This window comes from Amblyomma mixtum, chromosome 2, assembly GCF_055824585.1.
Source record: "Amblyomma mixtum isolate Tamu chromosome 2, ASM5582458v1, whole genome shotgun sequence".
NCBI classification, from domain to species: domain Eukaryota; kingdom Metazoa; phylum Arthropoda; class Arachnida; order Ixodida; family Ixodidae; genus Amblyomma; species Amblyomma mixtum.
In genome coordinates, this window is record NC_143013.1 from 108702123 (window position 1) to 108716439 (window position 14317).

The 14317-nt window shown below is 50.5% G+C and overlaps 1 protein-coding gene across 2 annotated transcripts in view; it reads right to left on the reverse strand.

Moving 5' to 3' along the window:
* The window catches only part of LOC149360525 (uncharacterized), a 123591-nt gene that overhangs the window by 15702 nt on the left and 93572 nt on the right, over positions 1–14317 (reverse strand). For both annotated transcript variants that reach the window (XM_089572372.1, XM_089572373.1), the window contains exons 4-5: positions 2725–2864; positions 323–557 (exon numbers count right to left, since the gene is read on the reverse strand). In XM_089572372.1, the coding sequence (XP_089428498.1) occupies positions 323–557; positions 2725–2864 (375 nt within the window). The remainder of the gene's footprint in view (positions 1–322; positions 558–2724; positions 2865–14317) is intronic.

Here is a 14317-nt window from a genome sequence, read left to right on the forward strand (position 1 = left end):
GGGGTTTAACGTCCCAAAGCAACTCAGGCAATGAGAGACGCCGCAGTGAAGGGCTCCGGAAATTTCGACCACCTGGGGTTCTCTAAAGTGCACTGACATCGCACAGCATACGGGCCTCTAGAATTTCGCCTCTATCGAAACACGGCCATCGCGGCCGGGATCGAACCTGCGTCTTTCGGGTCAGCAGCCGAGCGCCATAACCACTCAGACAACGCGGCGGGTCACAGTCTAGACAGAATGAATGCCATTCGTTGGTTTCTGAACACGAAATGTTTCGAGAATAGGAGATAACAAGCAGCAGCGCGTAAGTGTGCTCGCGTACCTGTCATTGACGAATGTGTACATGAGCAGGCGCTCCTCGACTACGCGCTTGAAGTCTAGGCTCTCGGCCACCAGGTCACGGTAGTTGTCGTTGGAGACGACCACGCCGTCGTTCTGCGCGGCCATCTTGAGGATGTAGCGGTCTTCGTAGCACACCATTCGCTTCCCGCCCACGTTGCGCGATGGCGTGAAGAACAGCAGTCGCTCTTTCTCAAGCTGCAGCAGGATCTCTTGGTCTGCATGGAACAAGCGCAGCGGGCCCAAGACTGATGAGGCGAGTCGGTGAATTCAGCGAACACTTATTGGAATTCACAAGTAGGTGCATGATAGCAGCTTTAGCCAAGTGTGCATCACAAATGTGACATATTCACAGACAGCAGACCACAGTAATCACAAGCTAAAGTAGCATACCGTATTTTCCGGTGTATAAGACACACCCGCCATATATGCAGGCTCTCATCGAAAAAGTTGGTATATAAGACACACCCGTGTATAAGACGCACCCCAATTCACACAGTTAGGCTAGCGAGGCTTCGTTATGCTTGTGCAACCATCGTGCAATGCACCGTACCTGTGAGAAGTTCATAAGCAACGCTAAGTGATCTAAAAAGGCAACACTCACGCCATACCCACTCACGTTTTAGCAAAAAGAAAAAAAATGAAAGAACTCTCCTTATGTCCATAACAACATTCTATGTTTACTTAAAACCTTCGAAGTTTTCATCTTCGGATGTGCTTTCAAAAAGTACGTCTATTTCTGGAGGCAACACGGCTGAAACATTTTCTTTGCACTACGTACACGGAGCAAACAAAGTTGCAAAAGGTGACTAAAAAAAAAAACGCTGGCTTGTATTGGCTTGCCTTGACAATGGCGAGAAGCACGATTGTCGCCATCTTATGGCATTTCACATTACTTTTGTTTGGGGCCTCTGAAACGACAGCGTGTTTATCATCCCAGAAGTCATCATCCCCTCCGTTTCATGATAAAGTTCACCTAAAAAGTTGCGCATGGTGGTCCCCGTATTGAAGTATAAAACGTGTTACAACCGCGTGATTGGTAGTGATATTTTTTCGGTGAAAAAAGCTTGAACATGAACTTGAGTAATTTCTGAACTCGCAAAAAAAAACGAAAAATTATCGTATAAGACGCACCCTTGTATAGGAAGCACCAGCAATATTTTTGAAAAAAAGCCGCGTCTTATACACCGGAAAATACGGTATGTATTACCTAACAATATCGAGTGAGCAAATGAGTGGGTAAGTCGCTGTGCTATGACATACATTAAAGGTGCACTGAAGAGGAATCTGAACTAGTATTTTTACTGCTGGAACTCGATCTACACGTTCCGAGCGTTCTTGGAAACTTCGAATTATTGCCCTGTGCAGCTGATTTCCCTAATTTAAATCGTATTAACGGTGGACTCCCACCTTTTTTTTTTCTTTGAATTCCCCGCAAACGGTGGGAGGAGTCGACCAACCTCTCACCCAGTCCCGTGGCGGCTTGCCGCTCTGCCATCAGCGGAGTGACACGTAGTGATCGGCGAAAGAAAAGAGTCCGCGCGCATTTTTATTTTCGTGGGTCTAATTTGCAGCTATGTAGTCTCTGACTAGACCTATTTATTCACGGAAACCTAAAAGAAACAATAAAAGCGAAAGTAAAGTCGCCACGCGACTGCCTGAAAGGCACTCCAGCATTGGTCGACTCCTCCCACCGTACGGGGGAGAATTAAAAAAGAAAGGCGGGAGCCGCACGTTAATCCCGTTTAATTATGGAAATCAGCCGCACAGGGCAATAAATCGAAGTTTATAAGAATTCTGGGAACGTGTAGATCGAGTTCCCGTGGCAAAGGCAAGTTCAGGTTCCTCTTCAGTGCACCTTTAAGAGGCCATCCCATCTGAATTCTAAGAGGAAAAGTTTACAATGCACAGAGGGCAAAACGCTTCTCTAGAACACGCTCCGGGCGTTTTTAGGGCTGAGCACGTGAGATATAGAGACAACATTTGATTAAAAATGGTCTGGATGTAAGCATGTGCAGTTAAGCTCCTAGGATTTTATCGCCATTTTTTGTCTACCTGGTCGCAGCAACTTTGGGAGCTGCGGAACACACAGTTCGTTTGTTCTAGGCATGTGTTTTGCCCTCTGTACATATTACTGAGAAGACATCAATACAAAACAGCTACTTTTAAAGCAAATGCATACAGCTAGCTTTTTAAGCATTCTTCGATAAATGTGGGGCAGCGCTTTGATTCAGACTTCGATTGGGTTAATTGGAGGTATACGGGAGAGGCCTTTGCCCTGCAGTGGGTGTAGTCAGGCTGATGATGATGATGATGATGAGGAAAACTAAAGACACTAACGGCCAGGGCCACGGGAGCGGTAGCAAGCTGGTTGTGTGCACCCACCTTTGATGGGAGTCTCGGCTCGCGAGGCTTCCTTTCGCCAGCTGGGAACAAAGACCGAGATGTCCGTGTGACCCCTGGCCCTGAACCACTCCACAGCCAGCTGGATGCCTCGGCACGAGAAGACCTCCTTGTTGCCATGACTGCAAGAGAAAAGACGGCACACTTGTAGCATGACATAACCACAAATAATTCACCGGGCATTTACCCTTGTCAAAAGCCGGCAAATGCTTATTGGAACTCAGGAAAGTCTTACTGGATCACAATGACGTCACTCGTGAAGTGATTGCGATTGGACCAATCCGTGATTGGCATTCTGGCTACAGAAAGCATGGCACGATGCCATGAACTCATGCACGATGTCGCTCCATCTTGACCGATCAGTGTGCTGCGCTGTCATGACCTCATTCCATTCTTATCAACCAGGATGACACATTGCGCCTGGTGCGTTGCGCCAACGCTGCAGAATGGGAAGCAAGACCTTAACAGCTGTAGCTGTAAAATTTGTAACATTCTTTTGACTCTGCGTGCACAAGAGTTACTGCGAAACAGGATAAATTATTCATCACGAAAACAGTCTGACAGTAACAGCAGACACAAAAGAACCTGTGGGATGGCGCATCTACGGATTTCTTTTCTACATTACAGAGAATTGCAAACTGGTTACCCTTACTCTTCTTTAGCAGGTGCATGCAAGTTATGCTGGAAAGTGAGGCTGCACAGCAGTTCTGCACAACACCTATAGTCGGATACAACACAAGAATGAAGTGGCAAATGCCTGTGAAAGGAGCCGCTCCAGCCGATGGCATAGACCAATTCTCCCCTCTCCTCCCTGACTGATCCCCTTTGACCTCCTAGCATAAAATTTCAGGGGGTGGCAGATGAAAGTGAAGCAGTCACAGCTTAATCGGATTAACCGCAGCGCCATGAAAATTGGTTGAAGCCATTGGTTGGACGGGTTCTTTGAACAGCATTTGCCGCTTCGTTCTCGAGTTGTATCGAACTATAGACACGTCTGCATGAAAAAAAAGCTAATGTTAGCCAACAGTTGACAGTGGGATAGTAGAAATACAAGAAAAAAAAGTCCCAGACTTGTTTGCCCTCCCCCAATAGTGAAGCAGTGACTGCGATATCTTTTCGCTCTACAGCACACTTCGCTTATCTGCCGCGCTCAAGTCTGACGAGTAGAGTCGGTGTACATGCGGCCCGGTTGTTTCAATTAAGCAAATCATTTGTTGAACGTTGGCGCTCTTGTGCGCCTCCGCGGTTTAGCTTTGCGTTGAATACCTTCGAACACGTCGTACCAACAAGGCCGGACCTCTACCTATCTGCCTCCAAGTCGCAGCAGTCTTGATTTCGTAACAGCGCCCCTCGCTAAAGTTCCCGTGACGTCTCTACCCCCCCCCCCCCCCCCCCCCTTTCTCGTTGGCCGATCGAGACACCGGAGGGGTCACCTGAACCAAGATCGCGCGGCTCGGAGAAACCGAGAGCACAGAAAGGGAAAGAAGGCGGGAAAGGGAAGCGCCGCCCGCGCATCCTACCCTCTCCCCCGTCATCCGCCAAGCGAGTGCCGCGGATATTTGCGTGAAAGCAGCAGCAATCGGGCTTCACTGCACGACGCCCACGCGCGCGGAGAAGAGCACCCACGCGTTTCTTTTTTTGCACCGGGCACGGCGCAGCGCCGTTCGAACCGCCCTGCGCCAATTCGTTCCGTTCACTTATCGGCACGTCACCGAAACGCGGCGGCCGCTCGCCAGCGCAGGTTACGACCGCGTATATACGACAACCGTCCACGCAAATATGCCGGGGGATCGCTACACTTCGTGACAGAGGGAGGGACAGAAAAAGAGTTCACTAACTGTACACCCTTCTAAAAGTGTGGCCGTCTCCAAAAACCTGTTTTTAAGAGCTCTTCGGGTTTTCAAACTATAAAACAGAGTCTGCAGCGAGACCCCGAACCGGCGTTACAGGGGTCGCTTTACGAATCGAGTATTTTTTAAACATTATTTTACGCCAAGGCGATGCCGCTGTTTATTGTCATTCAGTTGGAACTCAGCAAAGAGCGTTTAAACTACTAATTAATGGCGAAATTTTACAACCTGAAAGTTGCGGAGAGTCGAAAGCTCGGCTCCCGTTTCTGCGGCGATAATTTCGCTCTCACGCTATGCGGAGGACCGATTACAATCTAATGAGTTCGAATTTGGGAGCAAGATCCCAACAAGCAAAGACGCAAATAACAAGCTTGATAACGTCGTGTGAATTAGGCTGTAAAACGGGAGCCGCGCTTTCTTTCAACTGCCGCCCGAACCCAGTGGCGCTTGAAGCCCTGTCTTGAGCAGCACGAAAGGCGCGAAGCAAGTGATGTTTTTTTTTTACAAAGCACGCATGAGAGCGCTGTAATCGCGGCGCATTCGGGCGCACGGAGCGCGCTGTCACGTGGTATTTTTTAAACTCGGGCTTTCGTTTTTCCCGAATAAAAACGGCCACGCTCAGTCTACCTCGTTGGAAGTGCCTTGGTTGGACGATATTTGTGGAGCTCCACCACTTTCTTACTGACTCCTGAACGTTTCAAGCTATATTTAAGAAGATTATTTATCTGAATAATTTTTATTTAAATAGGACGAGCGAGAAAATTGGTACTGTAACTTTAGATAAACCCTAACAACATCCACGCGATTTCAGTTTTGAAGAACGCTTAGGTTTTTTCAAAATTTTGGTCCAAGTTAGCTGGGACCTTACGAGGCGAAACTCGCCTCTCCATGGGCGTCCGGAGGGGGGGGCAAGGGGGGGCGGCTGCACCCCCCTGGAAAATCACTCCCTCGAACCGTGAGTGATGGCCGCACGCCAGGGGCCGTGGTGGGCTCAGCCAAAAGGGTAAAAGCAGCCCCGCTTCCACGCTTTGGGTCATATCTGCGAAATGCCGCGTCCGGGCACGCGTCTTTATGCCGTTTTCAAACCACGCCATCGTTAGCTCTGTTGAAGGCCGACCTGTTGCAGACATACAGCGGCACCGGCGAGCATGTGTTTCAAGCCGTCTTGAAATGGGTGCCTGTTTCTTTGATCTCTAGACAGATAGCGACACGGAGGCAGACAGTGCACAGTGCATCTTGTTTTCGCCTTCGTTATGCCGGCCACCGATGAATTCTTCAGGAGGGAAAGACAAATCAGCCGTGTCCACCCCCGCTTTGTCGGGCTGCTCATGGGCAAGCGGGCGATCAGTTGGCGCCGCCGCCGCTCGCTGTGCCTCCGATCCACGGGAGAGCGCAGTGCGGTAGAAGCGCCGCTATCAGAATCTTCGGCAAAGGAGATTAGCATCTTTTGTTCACGGCGACGCAGTCTCCAGAGGCGCCCCCACACCAGCGTCCCTTGCGTCTTCTCCGAAAACCAGCGCCTTTGGTCAACACAGCCCGATGGCGCCTGCCTGGCTCGCCTGTCACCTCTGGCTGGGCCTCAAATGACAACAGCGCCCGTGTACTGTGCGAGGTCAGTGCCCGGTAAAGAGACCCAGGTGGTCGACATTATCCGGAGCTCTGTACTACTCCGTTCCTCATAACCTGAGTCGTTTTGGGGCTCTGAACCCCATAAAAACACACAAAACAAATTTTCATACCGGAGTGGCGAGTGTCCCTTCCCCTTGGAAGTCGCACGGAAGTAAGCTCTTGCACGTGTGCGCGCCTCTGTATTTGTGCTTCGGTGTTTTTAGTGGCCGTTTGTCAACGAAGCTGAGAACAACCAAGACAGTGGACGAGAAAACTACGAGCGGCGAGCAGTGTGCGTGCGGTTGCTCGACTGTGCGGATGCGCGAGCAAGATGGAGCGAGGTGTATGAAGCTGCGAGCGTGCATTTATCTTGTAAATAAGTTTTCGTTGTATGTATAGACATCTTTTGTTTTCAACGTGCGCGTTCAACCGTTTTTCCAATCAATGTGTGTGACGAGTGTGCACCGAGAGCGTGTAATGAAGCACAGAAATGAATTTATCACCCGTGTAATCACGCAATTCGCCCAGAAAAATCCGTGGAGTCTACAGTTGCTGTTCAAGGAAGACTGACTGAGTGACTGTAGTTGCGTGTTTGTGACCATATTGTGCTGTGTGCTGGTCATCAATCCGGGTGAGTCGAGAACCCGTATGCAGCAATACTGAGCACTCTTCTCCACGAAGTGACAGTATATTTTTGGATTTTTTATTAATTTTAATTGTTTCTTCGTTGATAAACTGCAATGTATCTCTCCTAGCCACACTTTAATTTGCTGTTTGTAATTTTTATTTCATGTGTGTATTTCACTTATTTTTTATTTATATATAAATAAATAAATTCATACCGCAAATAGTGCCTTTTTGCTACGAACATGCCCCCCCCCCCCCCTCCGGCGCCAACAACCAATGGGCCCCCCCCCCTGCAAAAAATTCTGCGGACGCCCTTGCGCCTCTCTCCCGCGGCCGCGGAGAGTCACAGGCGCTGTCTGCTTCCTTCGACCGCCGCCGGATGCCGCCCTCGTCAGGTTCCCGAGGAGGACGCGAGCTCGCGCCGTCGCGTGCATTTCCGTGCTTCCGCGGGAGAGCATATTTGCGCGGCCAACATTTTCTTCGCAAATGTCATGCTGCCCTGAGTTATCGCGTGGTAAAACGTGGACTCATAGTACGGGAGGCAATTTACATGCGAATTCTAGCTGTTGGTGTGCCTGCGGCTCGGCGCTCTTCCACTTACTGGTGGGCAGTGCCGCGCGCGATGGCTGCCCTTTTTACTCACGTCGTGAAGGAAATTCGTTGGATACTCATGAAGCATGCGAAGGATATTAGCTTTGTGTGCTTACCTTCAGTGTCTTAGGGACCACGATAGAGATGCATGCAGCAAAGTTTGCTGAAGAAGTAAAAAGATGAAGAGGTGCATATGCTCCCGGCGCAAGCATCGGTCATAATTAAGGCAACACGTACATCATAGCTTGCTGATTCGCGTGTCCTCTTCAGACGGAACAAATCACTGGGAACAAGTCACTGGGAGCCTTGAAGGAGATGACGCTGTCTTTGCAGGACTTGTATCCGCTATTGCAGTTCGGAACAAAGCACTTACGTCCCATCGTATGCTACAGCGAGGCAGTAAGGCGTACCGGGCCCACGGAGATAGACCAGGACTCGAGCGCGAGCACTCTACCACGTCGGTCACACAGCTTCTGGAGACTAGAGCACACGACCCCACCCGCTGTTTCGAGGGTGTTACGTGTTACAGAGCGCTCGTGACAATAAACCACAACGCGCGCCATGTTTTTTTTTCTTAATTTTCTGACACCGCTACGGCGGGTTTTTTCCGTGATGAGGCTTGTAAGGCCTCTAGAGCTTTACAGTACGAGCTTTTTTCCTTCAGGAAAACAAAAAGGCCGGCTAAGGTCATGGCATAGCTCGGTTTAAGTTCAGCGAGAGCCATGGGCACAGCAACGCATCGGCGCTCCGACTGACTGTCCCACCGACAACCTGTGGCAAGCGCGCGACTTCGCACTGGCGCTCAGAGAGGGGCCGAGTTACGGAACGATTACATCGCGAACCCATCAGAAGTGAATCAGTTAGCACCGCTGCTATTGGTCGATATATCCGCCAGCCCGTGCCGACCAATCGGAGCGGCGCATCTTGACCGTTGTGCTGAATGTTTTGAGACTGTGACCTTTCCGTAATTCAAACGTCCAACCGGGAGTCGCCTGTGAGGCGGTGATTATCGCCGCAATTAAGGCAAACAAGGGATGCATCATGAGAATGTTTGCTGAACTAATGAAGTATGCAAGGAAGCGGTGATGGAGTGTCCGTGTCCAAGCAGCATAGTGAAACAAAATATACGTGTCCGCGGTGCGACTCTGCCTCCGCCGCGTTGAAGGGGACCAGCAGGCGTCGATGGGTAGAATTGATTAGCTTCGTTATTTTATTAAATATTGGTCGGAAGATTGGTCGGAAGCATAGGAAAACAGTCGGTCATACATTTAGGGGCGCGCCAAAAAATTTGGATGTGGTTTAGCTCTGGTTAAACTTGGAGTGACGCGAGAGCAAGCGCTCCCGCCCACTCCACTCCACCCCCCCCCCCCCCCCCCACTCGACACGGCGCATGCGCAGATCTGTTGTTGCAGCTCGGTTTCGCCGGCGCGCCGCGCTGTCGGCTCCGCAGCACGTGACCAATGGCTCGAGGCCACGGAGCTCACGGGGTGCCACGCCGAAGGCTAGAAGAGCCGGCGTAGTGTAGCTCTCGCTACAAAAATCGTTTTCCCAGAACACTGGGGACCATTTCTTTAGCCAATAGGAATTTAGCTTGTTAGAGCCAGTGAGAAGAATTTTGTTCATATTGAGAGGGACATTGGCGCGCCGAACGGCCTCGAGTTCTTCTCCCGCGAGCACCGCGTGTTTACGGCGCACAGGCACTAAAACGACAACCGAAACACAGGTCTATTAACGTGGCAGTTTGGGCTTGTTAGTAACACACGTCAAACAAAAATAGCGCAGGGGCAGAACAGGGACAAGCAAGGACACACACGAGCGCTCGTATGTGTCCTTGCTTGTCTCTGTTCTGCCCCTGCGCTATTTTTGTTTGACGAAACACGGGGAGGGAGAACACACAGTCTGTGCCACGCGCACCGCTCCGTCCGTGCTCCAACTATTTGACGTGAAAACAGATTAACAGAATTTCATTCACTCGCAGAAATCACCCACAACAGTCACTGTCTGATTACTCATTACCGAGTATCGTAATCTTCGTGCGAGTTTTTTTGTTTTTCTTCGCCGCGCACAGCGAATCTTTCAATACTTTGTAGACGGTTTTGCTTGTCATAACGGGGTTTACCTGTACTTATTTGTTTACCTTAATTTTTTTTTCGTACTGCAACCTCGCACGAAGCTATCTCGGGATAAAAATGTACCAACAAGCGTAACAACCAGCTCCATATGAGATAGTATGAAAGAAAGCACAAGAAAATTGTTTGAAGCGAATCCGACCGCTGCAGTGGGCCGCGTTTGGATGGAGGCGAGATGCAAAAGGCGCCCGTGTACTGCGCGATGTCAGTGCACGTTAAAGAACCCCAGGTGGTCGAAATTATTCCGGAGACCTCCACTACGGCACCTCTTTCTTCCTTTCTTCTTTCACTCCCCCTTTACTCCTCTCCTTACGGCGCGGTTCAGGTTCATAATAAATAGTTTTAAGGCGCAAAAAAAAAAAAAAACAGACAAGACACATTGGTGGGTAACAGGACGAAGCGCCAACTTTCAACTGGCGCATGTGTCTTGTCTATTTTTTGCGCCTTAAAACTATTTATTATGAACCAAAACCAACTAGCCCAGCAGCAAGTGCTCTTAGGCGGCCCAGATGTCTGCCGAGATGCGAGACAGATACCGCGCCATTTTCTTTCGTCAGAAACCGAAATTAATTTGGCGTCCCAAATGGCTCAGGCTATGAGGTACGCCGTAGTGGAGGGCTCCGGAATAATTTCGACCACCCGGGGCTCCTTGACGTGCACTGAAATCGCACAGCACACGGGCGCCTCTTGCGTTCCGCCTCCATCGAAACGCGGCCGCCGCGGTCGGGTTCGAACCCGGGTCCTTCGGGACAGCAGCCTAGTGCCATAACCACTGAGCCACCACGGCGACTTCACATGAAAAAGCACAGTGAAAAACCGCGACTACGAATCACAGAATCTACAAATTCTTTCGGCCGGGAAGCAAGTTCCAAATTTCTATAGCTGATTAATAGGGAAGGTGACCTCGAAGTCCTTCGTGCTCACGCCTGTAGATATCTCTGGCTGCCTCGTTTATTTACAAAAAATCTTAGGCAGTCTATAGACAGTCCATAAACTTTTGTCAATAAATTTTATGGACTTTCTGTAGACAAATTCTATAGGCTAGTATAGACAATTCAAATTCTATAGACTCTAGATTTATGGTCATACACTTCTAGCAGACCTTTGCGTATACAGTCTATAGACTATGAATAGACAAAGTAAATATCTACAGTGAGGCAATAGTTTATAAGAAGTGTATATTCAAATCTATGGATTGTTTTTGTTATGGCGGCGTCCTGCAGCGATATCCCGTATTTCATTGGTCTGTATGCCCCTTTCATTTCTGGGGTATCCTGACACATACGTGCTGAATTCAACGTCGCCGCACAGACGTTCATAGCTTCTCGTCTTCGCTTCTTTTTTTTTCTCTCTTGCACAGCCAGTTCCTGTTTTTTTCTTTTCCTTTATCGCGGCCGCGAATCCTTTAGCGACAAGAAATTTTTTCGCGGCTACGCGGATTTTCCGCCTTCGCTGCGGGGCGAACGCGGAAAATCCGCGTTGCCGAGAAAAAATTTCTTATCGCGTGCACGCCCTCGTACGTGAGCTCGCGCTCGATTTCGTGCCAAGGGAAAGGAAAAAAAAAGAGTAAAAAAAATCAAAAGAAAGGATCGGCGACTGCGCGGCCTGTTTGAAGCGATGCGATGCCAGGGGGTTAATGCGCTCTTCGCCGGAACGCTGTATTGCGCAACCGGCAATGGAAAGCACTGTGCGCGTGTTTTTGCAGTTTCTTGTTGTCGTAGTTCGCCACCGGGTCGCTGCTGACGTCACGCTCTTAAGCGCTGCAGGGTGGGAAAATGCGAAAAAAAAAATCGGGTAGGAAGTCAGAGGCTTTGTTGGTGTATGAACGCCTCCGTTTTCATTAGAATTTGACGCCGTTTGGAAGGCTCGTTCCGTTTTTGGGCGGGAAAAAATAAGACCGCCACTGTCTGCAAGACGTTTAAGTAACGAGCGTTAGCTGTTTAGTTAAGGGAAGTACACCAATGGGAATACGAACTTGTACGCTTATTTCCCCATATGATAACGCACTCACAAACATTTCACTTGTACATATTGCAACCACCACACACGCTGCTGTTTCTCGTCATTATCAGGTGGTTGCTTCCACAGTGCTATTGTAGATGGCGCTACAAGTCTGAATGCGATAAAGCCCCTTCATTGAGGGGCTTTACAATGCGAGATGTGCTGTTTTCTATTTGCTGCCACAGATGGCGCTGTCACCTCAGTGTGGTTGCAGACCCCACGAAATCTCGAAACGTGATGAGTAAGAGCTCAGGCTCTTAAAAATTTGCTCCTTTTAAGGCATATTGCACTGCTGAACCACCTTTCCGTACCCTTCGGTCGGTTTTTTTTTTTTGGAATAAGGGAGCGCACTAAATCGGTCGACCGCGTTAATGCGCCCATACATGCTTCTGGTTGCGCATGTGCCCCGTGAGGTGCAGATGTGGTGTATGGACAACTGTATAGCTTTTCACCAGGCGTCGGTGTGAGATGGCGTGAACTAACCTGAACTTTGTTTTAAGGATCCTTGCAGCTGCGATCAATTATCGTGTGTCCCGTAGAAACGTAGGATTTCTTAGCCGGACCGCCAAACACCAGTGCCTTGTGTCCCAGCCACGGAGATAGAAGGCTTTTAGGAGGCGCAACTCCATGGCCCCGCGGCCGGATGGATGGATGGATGGAAAAACTTTATTTTCGTCAGAGAGCATGTGTGGACGATTCCGTGTTAGATGGCCATCAACCCGTGGCTGACGGCGACCTGGGTGGCCCACTCCACGGCCCTGGTCTGGACGACCGGGTCTGAGCTGGCCAGCACGGCCTCCCACTGCTCGAGGGAAGGATCACGCATAATGTCCGCCGGTGGCGGTGCTATGCTACAGCTCCATAATACGTGGTCATAGGTTGCCAATTCGTGACACCATTTGCACTCCGGCTGAATGTCCGGGTAGATTTTGCTCAACACGTATGGGTTGAAGAAACATCTGGTCTGCAATCGGCGCCAGACGCATTCCTGCGCCTTCACCAATTGCTTGTCCGGGGGTGGGTAAATCCTCCGCTCAAGTTTGAAATGATTAGTAATGTCATGAAAGGATACCAGCCCATCTCTCGTGGACCTTCCCGGGACGTCCGGCTCACCTACTCGGCTGACGAAACCTCGAGCATTCATGTGAGCCGTCTCGTTCCCAGGGTTCCCAGAGTGTGCAGGTACCCAGACAATTTCCGCCTCCGTAATCCCTCGCTCCGTGGCCCGATTCAACAACCGCGCCGCTGTGACAGATATTCTGCCCCTCGCCAAATTTCGGATGGCTGTTTTTGAATCGCTGAAGATCAGGTCAGCATTACTACTAGTCATACCTAGTGCTATCGCCGCTTCCTCTGCAGTTTCTGGGGAGCGGGTTTTGACTGATCCAGAGGCGATCAAGTGGCCCCTCCCATCCACCACCGCAATTGCAAATGCATCCTTGTTCTTATACTCGGCGACATCTACATAGACTGCCCCGTTGTACTTCCCGTACTTAGCATGTAAAGCTTTGGCTCTTGCCTTCCTGCGGTCCTCGTGATGTATTGGATGCATGTTCTTGGGCAAAGGTTTTATGTACAAGCCCTTGTGCATTTCCCGCCTCACCTGAATTTTCGTGTCACCGGCTGGAACGTCAACTCCAATGCCGATCCTTTCCAATATGTCCCTCCCTGCTTTTGTTTTTGAAAGCCTACCGAGCTGCATAACCAAGTGCGCCTCCCGTAGTTCTTCTAGGGTGTTGTGCACCCCTAATCCCAGCAGCCTTTCGGTAGACGCATTCTGAGGCAACCCAAGGGCCGCTTTATACGCCTGCCTAATCATAGCCTCCACCTTTCCTTTTTCCGCCGCGTCCAGCTTCAAATAAGGCGTCGCATACACTATTCTACTGAGCACAAATGCCTGCACTAGCTTACACAAGTCTTTTTCCTTAACACCTCTCTTACGATTGGCGATTCTCCTGATTAGCCGCACGGTAGCATTGACCGTATTTTTAAGCCTTTGCAATGACTCGCTATTCTTCCTGTTAGTCTGCAGATAGCGGGCGACCAGAAAACGTCACAGAGGAGGAGAGGAAGGGAGGTCGGTTTCCGTGGCGCGCGGTGCCCGCTTGGGCAGCGCGAGGCACCGCGCTGCGCGGTGCGTGGCGCGGTTTCGGGACGGCGGAGCGTGAAAAAAAAAAAAAAAAAAAAGCAGTGCGGGAACATATTGGCAGGGTGTTACAGGGAACCATGGGCGTCCGGAGGGGGGGGCAAGGGGGGGGCGGCTGCACCCCCCTGGAAAATCACTCACTCGAACCGTGGGTGATGGCCGCACGCCAGGGGCGGTGGTGCGCTCAGCCAAAAGGGTAAAAGCAGCCCCGCTTCCACGTTTTGGGTCACATCTGCGAAATGCCGCGTCCGGGCGCGCGTTGTTCCGCCGCTTTCAAACCACGCCATCGTTAGCTCTACTGAAGGGCGACCTGTTGCAGACATACAGCGGCACCGGCCGGAATGTGTTTCGAGCCGTCTTGAGATGGGTGCCTGTTTCTTTGATCTCTAGACAGATAGCGACACGGAGGCAGACAGTGCACAGGGCATCTTGTTTTCGCCTTCGTTACGCCGGCCACCGATGAATTCTTCAGGAGGGAAAGACAAATCAGCCGTGTCCACCCCCGCTTTGTCGGGCTGCTCAGGGGCAAGCGGGCGATGAGTTGGCGCCGCCGCCGCTCGCTGTCTCCCCCGATCCACGGGAGAACGCAGTTCGGTAGAAGCGCCGCTTTCAGAATCTTCGGC